The sequence below is a fragment of the Panicum virgatum genome, chromosome 5K, assembly GCF_016808335.1.
Source record: "Panicum virgatum strain AP13 chromosome 5K, P.virgatum_v5, whole genome shotgun sequence".
In the NCBI taxonomy this organism is placed as follows: domain Eukaryota; kingdom Viridiplantae; phylum Streptophyta; class Magnoliopsida; order Poales; family Poaceae; genus Panicum; species Panicum virgatum.
In genome coordinates, this window is record NC_053140.1 from 15,289,041 (window position 1) to 15,315,368 (window position 26,328).

General features: G+C 41.8%; 1 protein-coding gene and 1 long non-coding RNA gene across 2 annotated transcripts; both read left to right on the top strand.

Annotated features, from left to right (window-relative positions):
- Positions 1–2,984: 2,984 nt before the first annotated feature.
- LOC120709734 (MADS-box transcription factor 25-like) lies at positions 2,985–16,359 on the top strand. The gene is made up of 4 exons (XM_039995394.1): positions 2,985–3,243; positions 3,707–3,788; positions 15,751–15,812; positions 16,218–16,359. Exons 1-4 carry the CDS (start codon positions 3,062–3,064, stop codon positions 16,357–16,359), a joined length of 468 nt encoding a protein of 155 aa, XP_039851328.1. The 5' UTR covers positions 2,985–3,061.
- A 516-nt stretch (positions 16,360–16,875) lies between these two features.
- Positions 16,876–17,753, top strand: LOC120710555. Its single transcript, XR_005689930.1, has 3 exons — positions 16,876–16,959; positions 17,118–17,289; positions 17,385–17,753. It is a non-coding gene; the product is annotated as an uncharacterized LOC120710555 (long non-coding RNA).
- The last annotated feature ends 8,575 nt before the right edge of the window (positions 17,754–26,328 follow it).

Consider the following 26,328-nt stretch of genomic DNA (forward strand, 5'->3'; position numbering starts at 1 on the left):
TAATCATAGCTACCCCTGAGTACTCACCATCTGGGTTTAGACGGGTGCACTACGCCACCCGGTTATGGATTTGCACACCACGACAGGGCTTTGGAGCGAGGTGCGGAGACTATCTGTAAATCATCTTCAGATTCCAAGTAGTTATGAAAGCCGCTAAGGAATTTACTAATCTCCACTTGTATTGAGGGAGATTATATATAGTACACGCTACTGTCCATCTCTATGCTGGCTGCTGCTCCCTGGCTCAATAATAAATAGCAATCTGAGTATATAAGTATTGGTCTTGGGTATGTAGGGTTAAGCCACACATCTTGTCGTTTGATGATAACTCTGTGAGCGACTAATTAGGTGAACCTACTGGATGCTCTAATAATTCTACTATATACAGTACGCGTACGACCACGCATCTCCTTTAAAAAAAAAGATATTTCGTATTATCGAAAAAAGCTTGAACAGAAGAACATTATATTTATTTCCTACCTATTTATAATTTATCCGATGGAATGCATAAGTACGTCTTCATATATACTTGTACATATCCTACTAAGACATGTATGATTTAATTATTAATACGATGACGAGTACAAACCTTTTCATTAGGGTGTTCTATATATACCACTAACAAGACGACAGTTAAGATTCCTTCTCGATAAAATTAACAACAATAAAGCTTAGCAACCTCGGAGCTTTGCATGTGCATATAGCTGCTTTTTCGATCTGCCTGCCACATTTCACCTGGTCGATCACATGGAGCAGCCCATGTGTAGCAGCCTGTTGTGGCTGCGTGCTTTGAATACGAGTAACCTTGGACAACGCGAAGCACCACATGGCACATGCGGGCGCACTACACGAGCTAACAAGCATGGCGGCCACATTTCTTATCAAACTCCACATCCCAAGCACCTTGAGCCCAAGAGGAGCTCTCCTCATCTTCTTCCTCCTCCAACTTCCTCATCCCTACTTCTTCTTCCTCAAATTTATAGGAGGGCAGTTCAGGAGAGACTCCATGGAATTTTCAGCGGAGGGGCTCGAACCCCTCTAGATCCACCACTGGCTCCGCCTTGATCCCAAGCATATTATTTTCAACTTAATTAGATGTTGGATAAATATATTTAACCTAAAAAACTAGGGCTTCCTTATTACATTTATACTTCAATTTAATTTCATATAGATTAAATTTTATTGGCGATCCTTAAATTTGTCCTGAGTTCTCATCCCGATTCTGATACCCTTAAAATACACATAATAGTTCTTAAACTTGTGTCACATTCTTATTCCAGTCCTTAAACTTATCTTACACTATCATCAAGGTCCATATGCTTCTAAAATGTTTTATTTATTTAGAATAAAACTTTTGTGAATTGTTTCACATTTGTTTGGATTTCAAATAAAGTTTCATTCCCACTCAAAGTGGACCCAAAATTTATGGATAAATTATCACAAATTGATCGTGAAATATCAAAATCTCTAGATAACTTGTATTCAAATTATTTTTGTGATTATCTTAGGATTGTTTAGAGCAGAGGATAAATGATTTCAATATTATTTTAACCTCTAAAATAAATTCAACTATTAAATAAATGTATTACAATAACAACTCTAGAAATCATCATATATTGTATCCAAGATGATTGCCTCATGAATTTTTTTATCAATTTTGAGTGAGATTAGAACTTGATTTGAAATTCTAAAAGTTTGAAACAATTTGTAAGTAGTTTGGAAGTATATGAACTTGTTTGAGAGAGTGTGACAAGTTTACGGACCATTATGTGTATTTTGAGAGTATGAGAACCGGGATGAGTACTCGGGACATGTATTGAGGACCAGTATGAGAGCGTGGGACAAGTTTAAGGATTATTATGTGCATTTCAGGAGTATTGGGACCGGGATGAGAACTCATGATAAGTTTAGTTAGTGGCTATTATATGTATTTTAAGAGTACCGGGATTGAAATGAGAACTCAGGACAAGTTTAAAGACTGCCGGTGAAATTTACTCTTCCATAAGGCACCACCAAAAGCAAGTAACAGTATGACAAGGCAATATATAGGAAATCTTGGTGAATAGAAGAACCTAATAATTAATAGTTGACTGGTTATTTGAGCTATTGCTAAGCTACCTCTGTGCTGATTCGGTGGCGACTCTAGCACTTGAAGTTAGGGTGATCCAACAATATCACTTTTCAAATTTCCCTTCCATTACCACAAAAGCTTAATAAAGTATCTTTGAAATATCTTCAAATTTCAAATAGTTTTTTTTGTACCTTCTCGGAAACGTCTGACAATAGTATTTGTTTCTTGTGAAAACAAAACCTACTTATTATGGATATCATGCTTTTTAGATATACTTATATATGTGATATCATGCTTAGATACTTATGTGATGTACGTTGAAAATCTGGGGATTACAATGCAAGTGATTATTCCTGTTTCACACAGAAGTTGCTGAATTTCTATAGGAAGATTATATTAGCTTAATGGGCGTCCTTATCACATATTTCCTTGGAAAAGGCTAGTGGTGCTTCACTATTTCTTTATTTATTTCCAGGGCTATACGCACACCGGCACACGTCACACATGGCGCCACGGACTTGTCTACTAGTACCACTTATCTTCACAAACCGAACAGATTAACACACCTATATATACGTATATACGTCATCAATGCAAGCGAAGGAAAGTTAGTAGCTAGTAAAAAAAAAAACTCGACCCGCGAGGTGCAAGGGCATTAATGTAAGAAGAAGGACCTCTCACGCAGGCCGAGAAAACCCCTGAATCCCTGCCCCACTCTTACAAGGGGCGCCGTAACCCATACCATAACCCGTGTGAGAGCGGGCCGGGATGAGCCGGGACCTAAATAATCACCTGATGCAGGCGGCCGTACAGCAACAACAGCTGGTCGAAATATTTTCTTATTTCCAACTTGCTTCCTTATTAAACACCTACCTTTCGATGGCAGCATCATTTGGACCTCTCGGCAGGTATTGTTCAGGCCATCCTCTCTTTGCAGATCTCGTCGGCCGAGACAGCGAGAGAGAGAGAGAGAGATAGAGAGGTGAGAATATGGGGAGAGGGAAGATCGCGATCCAAAGGATCGACAACAGGACCAACCGGCAGGTGACGTTCTCCAAGCGGCGCAGTGGGCTCATGAAGAAGGCCCGGGAGCTCGCCATCCTCTGCGATGCGGATGTCGGCCTCGTCGTCTTCTCCTGCACCGACCGCCTCTACGAGTTCAGCAGTTCCAGGTGTGGTGACACAAGCCTGCTATATATGATCCACATACATACAAGCATAATAAGCTAGCTCATGATGCTTTCTTTCATGGAACCTCTTGTGCTGATATCATGGAACTGCAACTTTAATTACTTTATCTCTCATGTTAGTTTCTCCCTAATAATCCTTCTGTGTGATTCTGTCGATTGAATCCCCCGGCCCCCTGAAACTTCCAGCTGTATCTCACATGTTATCACGAATATAAATATATATAGTAGTTAACAAACTAGATATAAAATGATAAATTTGATAAATTCATTTTGATTACAAACCGATAACTGCGCTATATAGATATATATAAGTATTTCCATCCTGATGCCTAGCGATCGAAGCTTGATCCGTGAACCTAACAAATGAATGATTCTAAGGATGCCCAATATTATATAGATTGTGTTACTTGAAATATGGATATAATTTTATGCACCTTTTTATCAGCATGAAAACGATAATTGAACGATACCAGGAGGCAAGAGAGGAGAATAATTGTCGGTTCCTAAATCCAATATCTGAGGCAAAGGTACGTCATGTATATTATTAATCTTATTTCTATGTTCTGTGGTGTAGGTACGTCATGTGCTAGACAATGTCTGATTCTTTTTACAAGGTTATTAGAACGAAAACTATCAGTCGAATAATGATAAGAAGTAGTGAGAAAAAGATTTGGCAAACGTGCCGTCCGTATAAGTACATTAAAGGGCTTGACAAGTTTCCATAAAAAGTCGCTTATCTGTGGAGTAGAAAAACAACCTTTTCCTCCTAGAATGTATATCATTATTTGCCTACATGCATTTGTGAAACATATATAATAGTTGTAGATATAAATTTAGTGGACTAGAAAAGGTGTGGTAACATATATAGGATCAAAATAGATTAATGCTGCACTGCATATACCCTAAATGTGGTAGCTTGTCTGTCACCGGGACTCTGTTCTGGTACTCAAATTTTCGTTGAAAATATACTGAATGAGGCTGCGTGAACATTAATTTCTTGCAGTAACAGAAAATCATGTTTGGTTATCTGAATTAAAAGATTGTTCTCCATCCGCTCAATGTCTTTTCCCCCACGTAGTCGGCGCCCACTCCCTTATAGTGTCTGATATCTGACACTACTACTGAAACACTAATTAGTCCCGGTTGGGAAACCCTTGTTGTCTCGGTTTCCCAACCGGGAACGCCAGGCCAGAACAAAAGGGGATCCTTTTGTCCCTGGTCTGGCAACCGGGACAAAAGGTGCTGCCAACGCCACGTGGCTGGCGCACCCTTTTGTCCCGGTTGGTGTGTTACCAACCGGGACAAAAGATTCTTTTTTTTCCTGTTTTCCTTTTCTCAATTCTTTTTCTATTTCAATTATACTTTTGCATTTCAATTAAACTTATGTATTGGAATTCAGTGTGTATGATCTCCACTAATATATATATAGTTACTTATATAATATTTGTCCTAAATATTTTTCATATATAAATTAATTCACTTATATATATATATATATATATATATATATGTATACACATATGTATACATGTGAATTCCTTTACATATGAAAATGTCTAGGACCAATATTATATAAATATATATATATACACGCATATATATTATTGGAGTGCTTATATATATAATACATAAATACTCATAAATAGAAATTTAATACATATACACACATATATATTTACATAGGTATATTCGTTCTTAATTACATATATACGCGTATATTATCATATTTGCTGCGATTGTCAATATTAGATAGTCCATCATAGTAGAATTCGCCTTTTGGATCGAGGACTTGCTCAACAATAAATCCGGACAATTGTTCTTGAATCGCCATAATCTTTTCCTCCGGTATGAGTTTATCGCGCATCTCCTCGACCTATGGAAAAAGGGGATAATTAATTTCGACTAATTAAAATACGAGTTCAAATATTAACAAGTTTTTTACTTACTTCCTCCTCCCAATCTGTCCAGGCCCTTGGAGGACCTACCAGACCACGGATGTTCTCGCATACATAGTATGCGCATAAATTAGTGCCTTGTTTCTGCCTCATACACTTTAAGAGAGAAGAAATTATCAGGTATTTACATGAATATATAATAAAACTAATGAATCGTGCAACGAATCATCCAAGTGCGTACCGCAAAATCTGTCTTGATCTTCAATTCCTTGTCAAATTTGCCTGAATGATTTTTAGCGAATTGTTTCCAAATCCTGTGCATGATTATAACAATTATAGTCAAGTAACAAAGTGATTCAAATTATCGGTCATCGACGGAGTAGTGGTAGAATTACTTTTTCATCATGTTAAGAAGATTTTCGTATTGTTCTGGATTTCTCCTCAATGAGTCCATAACCACAAGTAGGCTCTTCTCGGGAATTATGACAATTAGGACCCAGTGTTCACTGCAAGATTGTATGGAGGCAATTCTTGGTAGTTAAGGTTTAAACAATTCGATTACAGAATAGAAAGAGTTAGACGGAAGGAATCACTCACGCAAAGTTGTAAGGAAACAATATCATTTGCTTGTTGTGATGAACGCTTATGTACTTGAACATGTTTTGGTATAGCTCATCGGAAGTGTCGCGTAGAATCCTCCAATTACAAGTAATTGGGTCGATGAAGCCGAGGTGAGAGTATCCCTTTCTCCTGCAAGTTTGTATCTCCATTCTACATGATACCGAATAAATCAAGGGATCAGTATGTTGAGATCATGCAAAACAATACGTAAGGAGAGTAAAATACTTACAGAACCCACAAGCCGACCATAGAGATGTCGAGGTCATCCTGATGGAATAATTGGTAAATTTCTTCCCAGTTTATCCATATAATGGTCTCCCCCCATAAGAAATCGTCATCTTTAATCTTTGCGCCCTACATGAAGATGCAATCGGCCATCGCACGCATGTAGTGCTGGTGCAGCTTATACATTTGCGTTGCAAGCACGGACACTACTTCGGGGGGGGGGGGGTACAAGAGATTTGCCCAGCTCATACGTCCATTTGACGACCACATCGGCCTTTGGAATATCTTCTCCCCCTGCAATCTGAGCCGCCGTCAGGTTTGATTCTTTCAAAAATGTAACAAAGTCTTGTTGTTGCGTCGCCTGTCCCACTACGAGAGGCTCTATTGATTGTTTCTTTTGGGCTCCGAGCTGTGGAACGTCGGACGATGATGACTTTGATTGTCTCTTCTTTTTCTCAGTAGTTTTGATAATTGTGCGTTCGTAGTCTGAAGGGGGATCTCTCGGAATGAATTTTCTCTTATTTGCTTCGCACATTCCCTTAAAAAATTTCAAATCTATCGGATTTATCACTTTCTCGGGCTCCAGCTTCGGCTTGAAGTGCTCTTTAACTCTTTCTTGAGTTATCCGATCGCATTCTTCAAGGCTCATGTCCCAGGGTTTAATAGGAGCCTCCTTGGTTTTCTTCTCCTTTCCCTTCTTCTTTGGAGACTCCTTAGCCGGTGCAGCTACCTTCTTTGCCGGCGGCTATTTCTGCTTCTTTGCCGGCGGCGGAGGGGGTGACCATGGAGGCGACGGTGACGCTTGAGTGTTCATCGGCGCATGAGATGATGGTGATGGAGAATGTGCCGGTGAACCTTGCCGAGACAGTGCTGCCCTTGGGGAGTTTTGCGGAGATGCCGGCCTTGGAGAGGCATGCTGAGATGCCGGTCTTGGTGTTTGATCATTCGACTTTAGGACAATGTAGCGCTTATCCCATAGGATGTAGCCATGAATGGCTTCTGCTAGTGTCCTCTCCCCATCGCCTCCAGGAATATCAAGCTCGAGCGTCTCCCAACCCTGGCACACTTGCTCCATGCCAACTCTTATGTATCCTGGCGGAATTTGCTGCTCGTGGTACACGTCGCCTATTTGGGTTGGCATGGCGGTACCGTACGCAACAGTAAACATTAAGTTCTTAATGGCAGTCTGCAGGTCATAAGGTGTCTGCTGGCTGATCTCATCCACTGGAAATCGCTGCGGGACCGTCGCTTCAACTGCGGCCTGGATCCCCGTTGGCTCGACGACGGCGACGTCTGTGGAAGCGCAGCTGCTTTTCTGCTGAGACAGATGATCGGCTGCGACATTAGGCTCTAGAGGCACCGTTTGCGCTTGCTGTTGCTGGCTCATTGCTATGGCCACTTGACGTTGAACCTCTTCCTCCAGTCTTTGATCGTGTGACATGAGCCATTCCTCTAGCCTTCGCAAGTGCTCCCGCTCATCATTCTTTCTTCTTTGCCGGCTTCTATATGATTCAATGTAATCCCTGAACCCATACTTCTTCCTCTAGCCTTCGCAAGTGCTCCCGCTCATCATTCTTTCTTCTTTGCCGGCTTCTATATGATTCAATGTAATCCCTGAACCCATACTTCCACGGAATCACACCTTTGCCTCTTGTGTGGCCCGGATGCTCTGAATTCCCAAGGGCATAAGTCAGCTCATCCCTCTCTCTATCCGGCTGGAATGTTCCCTCGGCCGCTGCTTGTATGGCCTCCTGTAGTCTCTGGGCTGCTCGCTGGATGTTTGGCCCATAGATGCAGTCACCAGTCAATGGGTCCAAGCTTCCCCCGTGACCATAAAACCAGGTCCTTGACCTTTCAGGCCAGTTCATGGTCGTAGGTTGGATGCCTCTGTCAAGCAGATCCTGCTCCATCTTCTCCCATTTGGGTATTGCAAGCTTGTAGCCTCCTTGGGCTAGAGTGTGATGGTACACTTTCTTCGAGGCGTTGTCTTTGGCCTTCTGCACCTTCTGAAGCCCAAGCTCTGAAGACTTGTATTCCACAAATGCATCCCAGTGACCCCTGAGCTTTTCGAGCTCGCCGGTAAATACGGGTGTGGTCCCGGTCTTGATATATTTCTTCGTCAAAATTTTCTTGAATGATTGCAGCTGTTCGGCCATCTTACTCAGGGTCCAGCGCTTGCATATCTCTTTGGATTCAGCTGGAACCGTGAAGTTTTTCTTAAGCTCCCGCCAGCACCATTCTTTATCTCTTTCGGGTACCGCATCCCGTTCCTCGCTTGGATTGGAAGCTTTCCAGAGCCTGAAGCTGATTGGGATGTGGTCCCTGACAATATATCCGGATTGTCTTATGAATTTTTTGGCGGCAGCTTCTGGAGCGATCGGTTCGCCATCTGGACCAACTTCCGTTATAATGAACCGCCCTTCCAATTTTTTTGTTGGGCCTCGCTTCATCTTTTTCTGCTGCGACGATGATCCAGACGGATATAAAAAAACATTCATAGTATTCATATAGATTCAGATGAAAATATGATTGTCACTACAAATAAGTATAGTTGTGATATGTACATTAGCACTTTGTTCAGCAGCAGCGTCATCCTGAATAGATGGTGGCTCAATTCCATCACTGGACATATTCAAATATATGTCGGTATTGCTGCCATCATCAGCTTGTTCAGGGACATCTCCTTGACTTTCGCCAATCATATTCAACAGGAACTGTTCGTCTTCCGTGTCTGTGTGTCGCGGGTCAATCGTAACTAAAATATGAATACAAATAAAACCCTTAAAAAAATTCTCTAAATAATCCACATATTTAGATCGGTAACGATTCGGTCGGTATCGGTAACGATCGGAAACTATCGGAAACGATTCGGTCGGTATCAGTAACAATCGGAAATGATTCGGTCGGTATCGGTAACGATCGGAAATTCTCGGAAACAATTCGGTCGGGATCGGTAACGATCGGAAACTATCAGAAACGATTGTGTGTTAGCGCGAGTTTGCGAGCTCGAGAAGTAATATAAATGACATAATTAAATAATAAATACATGATAAATTAAAGGCTTCGAATGATATAATTAAATAATAAATACATGATAAATGAAAGGCTTCGAATGACATAATTAAATAATAAATACATGATAAATTAAAGTCTTTGATTGACATAATTAAATAATGAATATATGATAATTAAAGTCTTTGAATGACATAATTAAATAATAAATACATCATAAAAGAAATTCTCTCTAATTCTCTATTTCCTTCTCTATTTCTCTATAAATTCTGTCTAATTCTCACTATATCTCTATAAATAAAGAAAACACTATATCCATAATTGCATTCTAATAATGTCTCTATAAATCAATTCTACTTAATATATAATAAATAAAACACTATATCCATAATATAATTCTAAAAATATCTATATGCATAATTGAATTCTTGTTAATATAAAATAGAATTACATAAACATAAAATTTGAAAAGAAAAAAGAAAATGCCGGCGGCCACACTCACACAGGGCAGGGAAACCTAGGGCGGCGGCCCTGGACGACGAGGCGGGGAGCTGGCGGCGTGGTGGCACGCAGCGGAGAGGGTGGCGGTGCAGCGGCATGCAGTGGAGGCCGCCGGGGGCGGCGAAGACGAGGGCGCGCACGGAGTGGAGGCCGGGGCGGTAAAGACAAGGTGGCACGGGGCCAGGGACGGCGGCGCACCGGTGAGCGGCCTGGCGGGGTCGTCGTCCAAGGCGGCCGGGGCATGGAGGCGGCGGAGCTCGGGCGACGCTCGGGGACGGCGGCGGAGCAGGAGGCGCGGATGGGAGACGACGGCGGCGCGGCGCAGATCAGGAATGCCCAAGTTTGGAGGAAGGCGGAGGTTAAGGGACATATATAGGGGCCCCCCTTTTGTCCCGGGTGAAGCCACGACCCGGGACAAAAGGCCCTTTTGTCCCGGGTCATGGCTCCACCCGGGATAAAAGGTGTTTTTGGGCGGGCCGGCAAAATTCCCAGCCCGCGGCCCACCTTTAGTCCCGGGTGGATCTACCACCTGGGATAAAAGGGGGCCGTTTTCCCTCATTCCCGCCAAAGCTTATGTTTGTTTTTGTTTATTTTTACTTCTCTTTTAAAATAGGCTTTCATTTGTTAATTCAGTTAATAAAATTATGATTCCAAAAATTATGGAACAAAATTTCTTATCTCTATATAAACGTGATACACGCAACAAAAATAATTAATTTTCATTCAAGTAATTGGGTCAACGAAATATCTAACTTTTTTGAAATCATATTTGTTATTTTGACCATGCAAAAATATATTAGGTGAACAAATTTTTTCAAACTGTTGCTTTTCGACAGAAAGTGGATTCAATCACGATATTAATGTTTAAAAAGTGAAGTTTACATAAAATTAAGCAATTTCATGATATTAATGAGTAGTGTGTGAGTTTGAGAGATAGTGTGTGTGTTAGTGAGATTGTGTGTGTTAGTGAGAGAGTATAGTGTGTTAATGTGAATGTAATTTCATGAAATAAATAAAATTAGTTGAGCAATCCATTATTGAATGAAAATTATAACTGAGTCTGGTAATTAAGTGAAAAATATAAAAAATGATATATATAACACATAAAGTATAATTGTACAGTACATAATAATAAAAGGGTCAGTTGGATCCATGCCACTCCAATTTCTTGAAATTGGATCTCATGTTGAAAATCATGCCATTGAGTGGCATGATTTTCAACATGACACCCAATTTCACGGAGTTGTGGTGGCATGAATCGAATTTTCCCATAATAAAAGTATTCGAATTGCGATTACCTTTTTATACAATAATATAAAATGATTCAAGTACATGAAGGATTAGCGGTAACAGACTTTCTCTTCACAAATGTCCCTTGATTATGATCACGTCGCAAGTATGGAGCATCATCATTGGCTAGCAGGATGCATGGATCAGCATTTACTTCGAAAGGTGGAATGACAACAAAATTATTATATTCTTCTGACAAGTCTGTATTGTCCTCCACTCCAACGATGTTTCTCTTTCCTGATAGAACTATGTGTCGCTTAGGCTCATCCTGTTGCTTGTTTATCCCCTTCTTTGGCTTGCTGGACATGTCCTTAATGTAGAAAACCTGAGCGACATCCTGGGCTAGGACAAATGGCTCGTTTCTATACCCAAAATTATTGAGATCAACTATTGTCATCCCATACTCATCTTTTGTTACCCCTCCTCCAGATAGCTTAACCCATTGGCAACGAAATAGAAGCACCTTGAAATTGGGACCATATCTCTTCAATGTAGCCGTAATATGTGTCCTTTTTTTCATTATTGTTCATGGCATCCATACGAACACCGCTGTTTTGGTTGGTACTCTTTTTATCTTGGGCTATCGTATAAAATGTGTTTCCATTTATCTCGTACCCTTGGTATGTTAAGATATTCCAAGATGGTCCCCTAGCCAATAAGAACAGTTGTTCACTTATATACATGTTATGTATTAGATGCTTCCGCAACCAGCTACAGAAAGTGTTCATGTGCTCACGTGTAATCCATGCCTCAGACTTTTCCGTGAAATTGGAGAGCAGAATTTTCTTGTGTTCCTCGATATATGGGTCAACCAAGGATGATTGTTGAAGAACCGTATAATGCGCTTTCTTGAATGAGAAATCATCTGTGCAGACAAAAGATTTCTTTCCTAATGTACCCTTTCCAGTTAGTCTCCCCTCATATCGCGATTCAGGGACTCCAATCGGTTTAAGGTCATCCATAAAGTCAACACAAAAGTCAATGACATGACAAGTTACTAAGAGCAGTCCAGTCATTGATCGTTACGAACAGCAATGCTCGTAGGTTGAAGTTTTTCTGTTTGTATTCATCCCACATCCGTACACCTTCATCGCCCCAGAGTAATAAGAGTTCTTCAACCAATGGTCTTAGGTACACATCAATGTCATTTCCGGGCTGCTTTGGACCCGGGATAAGCACTGGCATCATGATGAACTTTCGTTTCTTGCAGAGCCATGGTGGAAGATTGTACATACAAAGAGTCACAGGCCAAGTGCTATGACCACTGCTCATCTCAGCAAAAGGATTCATGCCATCCGTACTCAAACCGAACCTTATGTTTCTCGCATCCAAATCAAATTCAGGGTACGTTCTATCTATTTTTCTCCACTGCGACCCATCAGCGGGGTGTCTCAACATCGAGTCTTTCTTGCGTTCCTCTTTGTGCCATCGCATCAACTTAGCATTATCTTTATTTCTAAACAGACGCTTCAAATGTGGTATTATAGGCGAATACCACATGACCTTCGCAGGAACTCTCTTCCGGGGAGGCTCCCCCTCGACATCTCCAGGATCATCTTTTCTAATCTTGTAACGCAATGCACTGCATACGGGACATGCATCCAAATTCTCGTACTTGCCTCGGTAGAGGATGCAGTCATTGGGCTTCATACGTTGTGGTAGGCAATTCGTTGTCCTTAGGAATCATTTTTTTTAACAAGTTTGAGTAATTCACCAAATCCCTTGTCGGATACACCATTTGTCGCCTTCCATTGCAGCAACTCCAAGGTGGTGCCAAGTTTCTTCAATCCATTTTGACAATCTGGGTACAACAACTTACGGTGGTCCTCTAACAACTTTTGGAACTTCAACCTCTCCGTTTCACTCTCACAGTTTGCCTGCACATTGTGCAATGCCTGCCCCAGATCGTCGCTGGGATCATTTTCTGCTACATCTACTTCGGGCTCTTCCATGGGAATATCGTCATCGAATGCACCGATTCCAGCATTCCCGGGAAAGTGGTCGTCAAAATTTTCTTCTTCATTGTCTTCCATGGTAACCCCCTGTTCTCTGTGCTTCGTCCAATAAACATACTTCTCCATGAAACCATTTGCGAAAATGTGGCTGTGTATGATTCTTGAAGATGAGTAATCCTTGTTATTGTTGCAATGCACACACGGGCAGCACATAAAACCATTCTGCTTGTTTGCCTCAGCCACAGACAAAAAATAATGCAGGCCATCAATGAATTCTTTCGAATGTCGGTCAGCATTGTACATCCATTGCCGGTCCATCTACATTTTAAATAAATCGATTTGAATTCTTTACACGTATCGAATAAATAAAATATATCAAACTTAAATTAAACTAAATGTAACATAACATGAATAATTAAAAGATCTGCAATATCCATCATACATCTTGATTAATTAAAAGGAGTACTTAATCTATTACAGAACTTAACGAAGGAGTACTATACATGAAACTTAAAAATTCGGACAACAACACATAGGTTTTCAACCATCCTTGCGTTGGAACGCAGAATGCTCTAACGGATTTCTTGCTGGCGCAGAAGAAGATGGCGGAGCTGAAACCTCCAAGTTTGGTGGTGACGAACCATAACGCCGCAATAAATCCTCAAGATCAAACAGAGGTTCCTCGCCCCTTGCCATGCATTCTCTATATTCTTTTTCCAAATAACGGGGCGCTGCCCTATGAAAAGCACTAAGTTTTGTGGACCGACGACCTACTCGAGTTGTGCCCTTCTGTTCAGAAGGACAACGATGACCCCCACCGGCGCCACTCCCTCCAGCTGCTGAAGCCATATTTTACTGAAAAATACCTTTATTTTCCACAAAATTATAAATTCTTACCATTAAAATGCAAATATTATTTACTATTACAATTACAATGATCAGTTTAATAACTCTTGCAAATAACAATGAAATCATATAAAAAGACGAAATGTATCATTAATTGAAAGAAATCTCTATAACTTCTAATTACTTTGACACCCTTCAGTTTCAGGAGTACACTCTTTTCAATATCCAGAAATCCTCTAGAAGAAAAAAAAATCTTTATTTCTGAAAATGTATATGTCAGTAACATCAACCCTGCGGTGATGACACTGCCTTTCGGGGGGACACGGTGCGGTACAAGGATGTCACCAATCGGCCAGTCGCAGCACCAACATTTACGATTAATAGGCACAGCACTTGGCACAGGCAGCGTGCTCGCTGATATGCTCTCAGTACAACAATAGCCATGCTGACTGCGTCAAATGCTGTCTTCTTATCAATTGGAAGTGCTGGTGATGCGACCAACCGATTCGCGACGTCCTTATAGCGCATCGTGTATCCCCGAAAGGTAGTGCCATCACCGTTGGATGGAGATTAACGACGTATACTTGTTTCGAAATAAAGATTTTTTTAGCTTCTAGATGATTTCAATGTGAGCCTGAATAAATACATCACTAGAGTGTCAAAATAATCCATTCATAATACAAAAAATTCTAATATACTTATTTCATTAATTCATTCATGAATACAAAAATCAACTATCCACAATATGGTCATATATACAAGTACATCACATGAAGTGTCTACACTCATTCTAAAAATTTCTACTATCCACATACTCATCTAAATCTAAAAAAAATCACACCTACATATGCAATCTAAATATCCAAGAAATGAGCTAGCTACACATTTTCTCTATTTTTAAAGCATGAAATGAGCTATACAAGCCAAGGAAGAAGAGGAAAACAAACCCCGAACCTTTAGCGCCGATGGATGGACGGGGAATCAAAGATCTTCACAAATGTGGTGAAGAAATGAGCAAAAACTCTCTCCCGAGCCAAGAACAGCAAGAACAAGTGAGCTGAATGGCTCGGGTGGGGGGAGAGGGAAGGGGATAAGGGGGCCAAGGAGTTTTGTCCCGGTTGGAGACACCAACCGGGACAAAAGGAGGGCCTTTTATCCCGGTTGGTGGCTCTAACCGGGACAAAAGGCCGCGCGGGCCTTTTTGTCCTGGTTGGAGCCACCAACCGGGATAAAAAGCCCCCCTTTTGTCCCGGTTGGTGTCTCCAACGGGGACAAAAGTTCCCTGTCCCCCCGCTGGCCCGGCTAGCCGTTGGACCCGAGACAAAAGTCACTTATTATCCCGGGCCCAAAGACTGCCGGGACAAATAGCCTGGAACAAAGACCTATTCTGTAGTAGTGTGAGGGTGGTGCCAAACTGCCACCGTAGAAGGACCTCCTCAGCTCTTCCAGGCGCCAACTATACAACCAAGGTGACGGGTCGTCGGACCATGGAGGGGATGATATTTAGAGATGTAGTAGAAGGCCTTGGGATTTGGGATGGTGGCAGATAATAATTAAGGCTTTCGGGAGGATAGCATCTTGTGTGGGTCGTGTTCGAGATTCATATGAGAGTTATCTCTGTCTGAGTATATATATATATATATATATATATATATATATATATATATATATATATATATATATATATATATATATGAGGATAGCAGTTGGATTTAGACCATAAAGTTGATCGCTTCGTGAAGACATCAGTTGTACTCCATACATCATAACTTCCCTTCGTGCAGATCATGTGATGCACTTTTTTTCTTAAGGATATGTGAAGTCACGGAATCAACCTCTAATTCTTCCACAAATGCAAGCATGCCCATTTCAATGGAAATAAAACCTGTCTAGACTCTTCTTCTTTCTTCTACTTACATACTACTTAATCTTAATGACATATCCCATACCTCTGAATAATTCAAAAACTTTATATATCAAATAAAATTGCTAATGGATAGTATGTTTTTGTTCTACGAGAATTATTCCATTACTCTCATAGTATTGATTAAAGCTACATAAGATGCGTGAACAGGAAGCATGGGATGATTCACCCTACAAATTTATTGCCTGACCCTTTTTATTTTTTTATGCTTATTGGGCAGTTTTGGCAGATGGAGGTTGCAACTCTCAGGCCGCAAGTGCAGAACTTACAAAACAATAATCGGTAACGTACCATTTAATTATTGTTGTTGTTCGTATATATAATCACTCCCCCTTCAGTGGCAAACAATTGTCAGTTTGGATGCCCATATATGATCTCCTAAATATATATAGCTCTGACCACTAATTTTTATGCATAAAATACTTCTGTGAAAAATCTACACGTGTAGCATTTACGTATGTAACATATAATACAGTTTCTTATAGTTTCCATAGCTTAATTATGTATATGGAAAAACAAACATAATCTAGAGTACTGTAAGTTTGGTTACCTTGACAAGGTGCAAAAATGTGTGTGTGTGTGTGTGTGTGTGTGTGTGTGTGTGTGTGTGTGTAGACTAAGCATTATATTGTCTATTGTCAGTTATGATGACACTGTCAAAGTATGTTATATGTTATATTCTGACAGTAAACTAATGGGAGAGGAACTCTCTGGGTTGACAATTAGAGACTTGCAGTTTTTCCAGAGCCAAATTGAAATGAGTTTGCAGTCCGTCACAAAGAAAAAGGTAACTTCTCTTAATATAATCTGTGGTACCATGAGTCCATGACATCCATTTTACTAATAAAAGTGGATACTTTTTTCTTTTACCAGGAACAGCTTTTAGCGGAAGAGATCATCCAACTCAACAAAAAGGTTCAAACCATGTCCAACTATATAAATTTGTACACACACATATATATAAATCAAAACTACACGCACATGTAGCTATTCCGATGTGTGTACCCAACGAGGAGCATGTACGTGGAGTATGTGATCATACTACACTCTATGATGACATATACATGGGGTATCTAACCATACACAGAGTATATGGATATACTTATTTTTATATACTAGTACTGAGGTATAATCATAACATATTTAAAAAATAGGGATGTTTTTGGAATTTTTTGTATGTATCCTTTTGAAGTATCTTAGAATTAGTATAGGAACATACTCACAGTGATAAATAAGTATATAGATATACACACTGATGATGAGAGTGACTACATATATATGTGTAGATAAAACTCATCCATAATTATAATTATAATATGTGGTTCCTCAAGTTCTATCCATGTAGGGTATCGTCCTTCAAAAGGAGAACGTTGAACTTACAAAAGAGGTCAACATTGCTCATCAGCACAAAATAGAGTTACAGAAGAAGGTATACATGAAATATCATACAAGTATAATACTCATTAATCGAGTACTTCTACACAAGTTATATGTAATAATATAAGCACATTTAGCTGCTCTTTAATTTGTATTGCATATATCATTTCTATCATGCATAATCACTCCACAATATGTTACCCTCATCAGCTTAGTGGCGAAAGCACATCAGGTGACGGTGATCAAGCAAGCGGAAGCTCTAATAAAGTTCCTGGTAGATCAACTGCATATGATGCATCTGAACATATTAACCTTGCTTTGAGCATAGAAAGAGATGCAGATGAATGACAACTATGCACAGAGTCAACCACTGGAAAGGGAGGTAAGTATTATTGTTATAAATAGAATAGTATGTCAAGAGAATGAAGAAATTAAATAGCGTGATCAAGATTTAATTGATTAATTCACTTGCAACAGATGTCATGAGTAATATATTAAGGAGCCATTCCAGAGGACAAAGCTTGACCTTCACCGGAGCCTGTGTGTGGGAAACTTCAATACCTACATTTTATACTACTTTGGCTTACTAGGTTTATTAAGTAAAACAAAACAGTATGGACCACTTTATTATGTACTATCAGTGGAATTTTTTGTTTAACGTACACCTGGATTACAAGAAAGGGGTAGAGGGTCACATTATCTGTAGTATTAAATATCCAACTCAAGGTGGATGGGTTCAAAAGTCATATATATCCTCCTTGATTCACTATAGTTGTTTCCATATGTTACTATGCTTTACATTCTTTATGTTTCGGGAGCCTATATCAAAATGCATTTCTATTGTGATAACAATTGTGGCTTATACATTTGACCTAGGCACGTACATGTATAATAATTTGCACAGTCGTGTTCTCTTCTGGTGGAGCATCCAATCTTTTGTTGGAAATCATTTTACAAACTAAAGATCTGCTGGATTGACCAGTGTTAAGAGCATAATCTCCAGAAACTCTTAACTATCACGAACTATGAAGCTTGGGTTGTCTAGAGCTAAACTATAAAGATATGAGCGCCATTTCATTTTCTCTTATTGACACTTCTGGTCATTTTGAAAAGAACAATACCCTTGTATGTCTCTGTTTTGTAGTATTAGTTTTGTCGTGATATAAAAGGTATAATATATAATGAAGCAAAATCGGATGAGAAAATAGAGATGAAGTATTTGCAATAAAATTTGCACACTTGTTTGTGACGTGGAAAGAGTTGTACACCCAGGGTCCCATGGGCGGACCCAAGCCCCGGTGAGCCATCTGCCCAGGCTCCTGCTTAGGGTCTGTTTAGTTGGGCTTCGGTTTCCTCAAAAATAGCTCCGACTCTGGCTCTTCAGGTGGAGCGGCTGTAAGGATCACCGGGGTGTCCGACCCTAGAGGGGGAGGGGGTGAATAGGGTTGCTAATCGCTTTTTAACATAGGGCTCAAACTACTTGCATAAGATAAACCTAACATGTCCTATACATGCTAGTTATGACTAAGGTTTATCTATGCTACTCTCTACTTACCACTAAAAGACTTGCAACCTAGCCAATCCTAATCAAACTAACTAGGAAAGTAAAGGTACGCAAAATATAGTAAATGCGGAAACGTAATGCGGTAAGTAAATAGGTAAGTGCAAGAGGGATGCAAACTCCCGAGTAGACACGATCATGTAACGTGGTTCGGCACAAACGCCTACGTCCACGGGACACCGAGGCTCTTCCGATCACCGTCTTGCACTACGCCACCTAGGCGATGCCGGCAAGCAAAGGCAAGTTCCCCTAAGACACCGAGTCTCGTGCACCGCCACCGTCTCTCTCGGTCACCCGGCCGTAATCCACTACGGGGCTTCTCCACCAAGGAGGGGGGCTCCTCTTCCCCCGCACAAAGTGTCGTTGCCACTCCACAACAAGACGGATGGTCACACGATGGATCACAAGTTGCTTGCCGCAGCAAGACTTCTCTCAAGGGAGCTCTCGCAAGAACTAATCCCTATTACAAGCACTAAGCACTCTCACAAGTGTGCTTAAGCCTATATGATGTACAATGAAGCTCTATGGTGGTTGGAGATGTTCTTTGGTGTGTGTAGGATGTCCAGCAACTCCAGCAAACTTCAAATGGCCGGGGTGAGGCATATATATAGGCCACCAAGTCTTGTAGCCGTTGCTCCAACGGTCAGCTGAAAATTTGCGTACCATCGGATGAACCGATGCCTCTGGCTGATGTAGCGTCGGTTCTTCCGGTCACTCATAACCCGAAGTAGCCGTTGAACTCCTGACAGCTGACGCAGTGATCACCGGTTGAACCGATGCTTTGTACCGATGCATCACCGGTTCATCCGGTGCTTAAGAATCTTCTCCTGGGTGCTGACGTCATTGCACCGACGCAATACTCCGATGCACCGTCGGTTGAACCGGTGCTGAAGAATCTTCTCCTGGGCTCTTGACATCGTCTCTGGAACATAGGACGCCCAATGCACCGATGCCCCTTTTTGACCCGTCGGTTCATCCGGTGCCCATAAGCTGACTTGGCTTTGATTCCCTTCTGCCATGGCGTCGGTTCTTCCGTAGGGGCGGCCCTTCGGGCTTTGCTACGCCTATCTTTTCTTTCTCTTTGTTATCACTTGAACCTAAAAGCCTAAGAATGGTCATCTTAACAATCATATTAGTCCAAGTGTTGTGTTGTCATTCGATCACCAAAATCACTCGAAATGGCATAAATGGTGCCATGTTCCTTACAATCTCCCCCTTTTTGGTGATTGATGACAACACAATCAAAGCAAGCATAAATTTACAAAAATTGACAAATTTAACCACTTGATACTAATTGAAATCAATTGAAAACAGCTTACGCTTGCTTGGATGTTTACCACCATCCAATGATGATTTGGCCTCCCCCTAAAACCATGATTCCCCCTTTGATTCTCCCCCGATCTTGCTACTTCCTCCTCATGACTTGATTCACTTAGGTATTTCTCTCCCTTTGGGATATGCTTCTTTTCCTTGAGAAAATACCTTGCTTTGATCCACATTTACCTTGCTTTGATCCACATTTCTCCCCCTTTGGAATCAAATCACCTAAAAGGTCTTGCTCCTAAAAACAAGGTCTTGCAAAACAATATTGCTCAAGAGAAGATTAGTAGCCTAGGGAGTTAGTTCCATGACTCATGATCCAATTGTATGATATCAATGAAGATACCAATTTGAAAAATTCATTATGGTGGATCACAAAATCACGAAACTAGCATGACATAAGCTAAGCTTTCCATAAGTATGTGCACAAAATGATAATGTGAAAATCAAGTGCACAACTAGATGTTATAACTAGAAAGCTTAGATCATATTATGCACGGAGGTAGCTCTAAAAATTATAAGGAAATGACAATTATACCAATTGATTGAGTTTAGAACCTTGCATACCTCCGGGGGTATTTGTTTACCTTGTATGTACCAAATGAAAGTGACTTGCAATCAATTTAAAGTCTTTGAAAGAAGAGCTCTTGGTACACCAAGGTTAAGCAAATGCATGAGCGCATAGCTTATGAACTTAGATATGAGCATTTAAGTTCAATAGAGCATGGCTCAATATGCATGAAAGCACAATTTATCTAATCACTCTTATAGAGTTGTTTGTTCACATTGATCGTGAGAAACATTCTCTTAGAGTGTTAACTCCACGTGAGACTACAAAAGATAAACTTGGAAACATGTTAGTCTCAAAATCACAAGCCATAGAATGAACTCCCCCTAAATGTGTGCATTTAGTGTTTGAATCACCAAGCAAATGTATGCACATTGATTTTGACACAATTGGGAAGTTTACCCTATAGCTTGTGCTCATGGTACACATATGAAGAACATAATTTATGAAGTCCATGTACCATGAAGGGTAACCTTGTGTAGCTTTCTACACACTTATCAAACCATGTAGGTTGCTCATGGGTTAGAGTCATGGCACAAGCAACCCACCATATATAATACTAGGAGATGCAATGTATGCAAACAACCTAGCAAGAGCAATGGAGCTATATGATGTTTGAATTGAAATCTTGCTACCATTACCTTATGGGGGACTTGGGCAACAAATGTCCAAGTTGTGAGCTTAGCTTGTTTTGGCTTGAACCTTCACTTTAACTTTTAAGCTAAGCATCCAAATCCCCCGTTGCACTTGTTTGGTGCCTACGTCTTAGGAACCCAAACCTTTTGAGAGCCATCCATGGTATGAATAATATCCTTTGGCACCCAAATAGGCCGGTTCCATCCATATGTTCTCCACCCCATGACATGAGCCACCACCTTGCCACTCTTCTTCTTTTCAAGTATGTAGTGGTTGCTCTTTTGCTTGTTCTTGTGGGTGGGCTTGGTGTACATGTAGGATGCCTTCAAGTATGGAGATGTGTTTTTCTTGATCTCCTTAGCCTTCTTGTTCTTGTTCAAGTTCTTGGCCTTGCCATTTTCTTTGCCCTTTGCTTGGCCCTCTTTTTCCTTGCACTGGTAGGACTTGTGGCCTTCTTTGTGACACTTGAAGCAAGTCACGGTTTCTCCCTTCTCAAGCTTCTTCACGCCCGCGGAGGTGTTATCTTGAGAAGGTTGGACTTGCTCTTGAGTGTACTTTCCTTTGAACCGCCTCAAGTCCACCATTAGCCTTTCTACCTCTTGTTTGAGCTCATCATTTTCCTTAGCAATGAGATCATCACATGTTTCTACAATCACATTCTCATTGCAAGGGGTTAGATCACAAGAGGTAGACACATCTACCTTCACAATGGAGATAGCACAAGGAATATTGCAAGGAAATGATTTATCCGATGATGATTCACTTTTAGATTCAAGACTCTCATGTTTTATTTTAATTTCTTTATGCTCATTGTCTAACAAATTGAATTTGTTTAGCAAGTTCTCATATCTTGAGACAAATGAAGCATGAAGTTTTTCTTTACTCTTGAGAGCTTTGATTTCTTCATTTTGTTTAGTGAGATATTCTTGTTGATTATGGAGGAGTGTCATCATCTCACAAATTTCATTAGTTTCAACATCGGATTCATCATTGGAGGAGTCATCACTTACATCATTATTACCTAGTACCATAAGACACATGGGAGGTGGTGATAATCTCCGAGGACGATGGGTGGTAGAGCTCTTGGAATTTTTCTTGTGACTTGAGCTTTCACCACTTTTCTTGGGCTTGTGGATGGCGGAGAGAGCTTGGGCTCTTGACTTGTTCTTTTTCTTCGCCATCTTCTCCATCCCAACTGCACTCCCTTTAATGAGTGTTTTGTATCCAAGCTCATAGAGCTCATGTACATGCTCGGCAATCTTGCGGTGATGGTATAACACGATCCTTGGATATTCTTCATCGCTTGAGCTTGATTCATCATCACTATCTTCCTCATCCTCTTCTTCTTCTTCTTCACTTGAGCTTGATGAGCCTTGTCTCCTTGGTTGATGCTTGCATGAGTGCTTGGCGGCGAGACTCTTTTTGCTTGAAGAAGAGGTGGACTCTTGCTCTTTCTTCTTTGTCATCCCCATACTATATTCATGGGCAATGATTTGATTGATGACTTGGTTGGGTGTAAGCTTGACCAAGTCTTCTTTTTGCAAGAGTGTGTTGATGATGTCATAATCGGGCTTGCGAAGGCTTCGGAGGATCTTGCGGTTAATTTCTTCATCCTTGACTTGATTGAGACCTAAGGCATTAATTTCATTGACAAGAGTATTTAATCGTGAGTACATGTCATGAGCATTTTCATTTGGAAGTTGCTTAAAGCTACTAAGCTCATCGCCGAGAATATGATATTTTTGATTGGCAACATCCTTTGTGCCCTCATGATTCTCGACAATTTGCTTCCATAGCTTATGAGCATTTTCATTTGCAAATACACGATTAAACACACTATCACATAGAGAAGACAATAGAATTGATTTTGCAATGGCATCATATTGTCTCTCGGTCTTATTCTCATTTTTCATGCCTACTTCGGTGACATGCCAAACATCAAGCCCACGGGCTTGGAGATGTGCTTGCATAAGCACTTTCCACCAAGGAAAACCCGTGCCATCGAAAAATGGAGCCCTATTGGTACTCATCCCTTCCCCGGACATTATACTCACATGACGGTGAAGTCGACGGGTCTCTTACGAGCTTTCTCACAAATTTACCAATGGAATTTTGGCTATTCCTCGTAAGAGGTGTGAGACCAAGCTCTGATATCAATTGTAAGGATCACAGGGGTGTCCGACCCTAGAGGGGGAGCGGGTGAATAGGGTCGCTAATCGCTTTTTAACCTAGGGCTCAAACTACTTGCATAAGATAAATCTAACACGTCCTATACATGCTAGTTATTACTAAGGTTTATCTATGCTACTCTCTACTTACCCCTAAAAGACTTGCAACCAAGCCAATCCTAATCAAACTAACTAGGAAAGTAAAGGTACGCAAGATAGAGTAAATGCGGAAACGTAATGCGGTAAGTAAAGAGGTAAGTGCAAGAGGGATGCAAACTCCCGAGTAGACACGATCATGTAACGTGGTTCGGCATAAACGCCTACGTCCACGGGACACCGAGGCTCTTCCGATCACCGTCTTGCACTACGCCACCTAGGCGATGCCGGCAAGCAAAGGCAAGTGCCCCTAAGACACCGAGTCTCGTGCACCGCCACCGTCTCTCTCGGTCACCCGGCTGTAATCCACTACGGGGCTTCTCCGCCAAGGAGGGGGCCTCCTCTTCCCCCGCACAAAGTGTCGTTGCCACTCCACACCAAGACGGAGGGTCACACGACGGATCACAAGTTGCTTGCCGCAGCAAGACTTCTCTCAAGGGAGCTCTCGCAAGAACTAATCCCTATTACAAGCACTAAGCACTCTCACAAGTGTGCTTAAGCCTATATGATGTACAATGAAGCTCTATGGTGGTTGGAGATGTTCTTTGGTGTGTGTAGGATGTCCAGCAACTCCAGCAAACTTCAAATGGCCGGGGTGAGGCGTATATATAGACCACCAAGTCTTGTAGCCATTGCTCCAACGGTCAGTTGAAAATATGCGTACCATCGGATGAACCGATGCCTCTGGCTGATGTAGCGTCGGTTCTTTCGATCACTCATAAGCCAAAGTAGCCGTTGAACTCCTGACAGCTGACGCAGTGATCACCGGTTGAACCGATGCTTTGTACCGATGCATCACCGGTTCATCCGGTGCTTAAGAATCTTCTCCTGGGTGCTGACGTCATTGCACCGACGCAATACTCCGATGCACCGTCGGTTGAACCGGTGCTGAAGAATCTTCTCCTGGGCTCTAGACATCATCTCTGGAACATAGGACGCCCAATGCACCGATGCCCCTTTTTGACCCGTCGGTTCATCCGGTGCCCATAAGCTGACTTGGCTTTGATTCCCTTCTGCCATGGCGTCGGTTCTTCCGTAGGGGCGGCCCTTCGGGCCTTGCTACGCCTATCTTTTCTTTCTTTTTGTTATCACTTGAACCTAAAAGCCTGAGAATGGTTATCTTAACAATCATATTAGTCCAAATGTTGTGTTGTCATTCGATCACCAAAATCACTCGAAATGGCATAAATGGTGCCATGTTCCTTACAGCGGCTTTAATGGTGGAGCTGGAGCCGTTTTGAAAAACATTTAGCAAAACAGTCCCTCCTAATTCGTAAAATAACCATACTACCCTTATCTTTTTTTTTGCTATACTCTTCCTTGTTTTCTTTACTTTTTCTTTCCTTCTCTCTCCTTAGTTGCTCCCAGCTCCCGGCCGGTAACACCGCCTCCGCACCCCTGCGCCTCCTCGGTTCACTGCTCCAGCCCGGCTTTCCCCTCCGCGCCTTCTCTGCTCCATCCCAGCATCCCAACACCCCGTCACCGACACCGCTTCCTTCCCCTCCGCCGCTGCCGCTCGGCTTCCCGCCGTAGCCCACCGCTGTGGCCGGCCGCCTAAAACTCCCGTTGTCCATCACCGAATCAAGCTCCCACGGCTGCTCGGTCTCCCGCCGTAGCCCGCCGCCGTGGCTGGCCAGGCCTCTCGCCCCGCCATGGGAGCTAAACTTATTTTTCTAATTTATAACAGGAGATATGAGATATCCTTTGCACGCTCCACATTTCCACCTACATATATATGTACTGGACTACTCCACTAGCTACCGACATGCATGTCTGCCGAAAGCAGTTGGAACCAGCACCATGCACGGCGCTGTGGGATTAATTCATCAAGATTTTCCTAATCTAAACAAAAGAATTGGGAAACTAAAAACTCCACTCAAGATAAAAATTTTCTTGCGATATCTTAGGCGCGGTGTCATTCTTACAAAAGATAATCTAGCTAAACGGAACTAACAAGAAAATGAAACGATACAACATATCTGTTTTTTGACTGCCGATTCACGCGAATGGTATGGGCTTCGGTATATGCGGCCTGGGGCATACCCAAACCTTGCAATGTGATAAGTATGTATGGGAGCTAGCTAAATGGATTACCTAAATATTTTAAACCACTAGTCCTTGTCGGTGCGGCAGCCTTGTGTTGGTCTGTTTGGCTCCGCAAAAACGCAGTGGTTTTGGATAACAAACAATCTTCCCTTGTGCAGGTTATCTTTTTTTTGAGGGAAGACTGTGGGGGAGATCCTGTTGACAGCTGTTAAGTGCAAAATAAATGCCGTCAACTCCTGCATAAAGTCTTAAAGATTGAACAACAGCAGTAGTGGTAGAAGTTATTACTGACAAATTCCACAAGTGTTGATGAATTGTTGATTGTAGGAACACAAGTACGAGATAAGAGGAAAACACATAGAAGACACCACAAGAATGCACAAAAGATCCTATCCTGCATCTCACAAACTAGACGAAATGGACGTGCCAAGCAAGATGCACCCAAGCATCAACACCAGGGCCCACCTATCAGTTATCCTGAAGAAGACAGGCCTGAGGGAGCGCCATTTGGGCTCGGTCGACCCCCTGGGTCGCCCGACCCCCCGCTGGGCCTAAAACGGCCCAACTTTTTCCTGCAGTCTTCCACGGCTCTCCTACATCTACTCCGGACGTGCATAGTACCACCTCGCGAGTCTAACCACGGATCCACCCTTGGAGAGGCTATATAAGGAGGAGGAGAGCCCCCCCTCAAAACACACCACCATCATGTAGAACTTGTGCTCCATTGCAAAGGCGAGGCGCTGCCTAGGCTAGTGCTTAGAGTAGCAGGAGGGTGAGGAGTAGTTCGGAGGGGCGTCGGCCTGTCGGCGCTCTTCTCCAACTTGTACCTCTACGGGTACTGGCTTCCTTCGGTATGAGTAAGTTAGTATTTGTGATTCCTGTCATGGATAGTACTTTTATTTGAGTGAGATCAGTTCTCTTACTCGCGGGTTCATCACTCTGTATTTATACAGAGTGTCGTAGGTT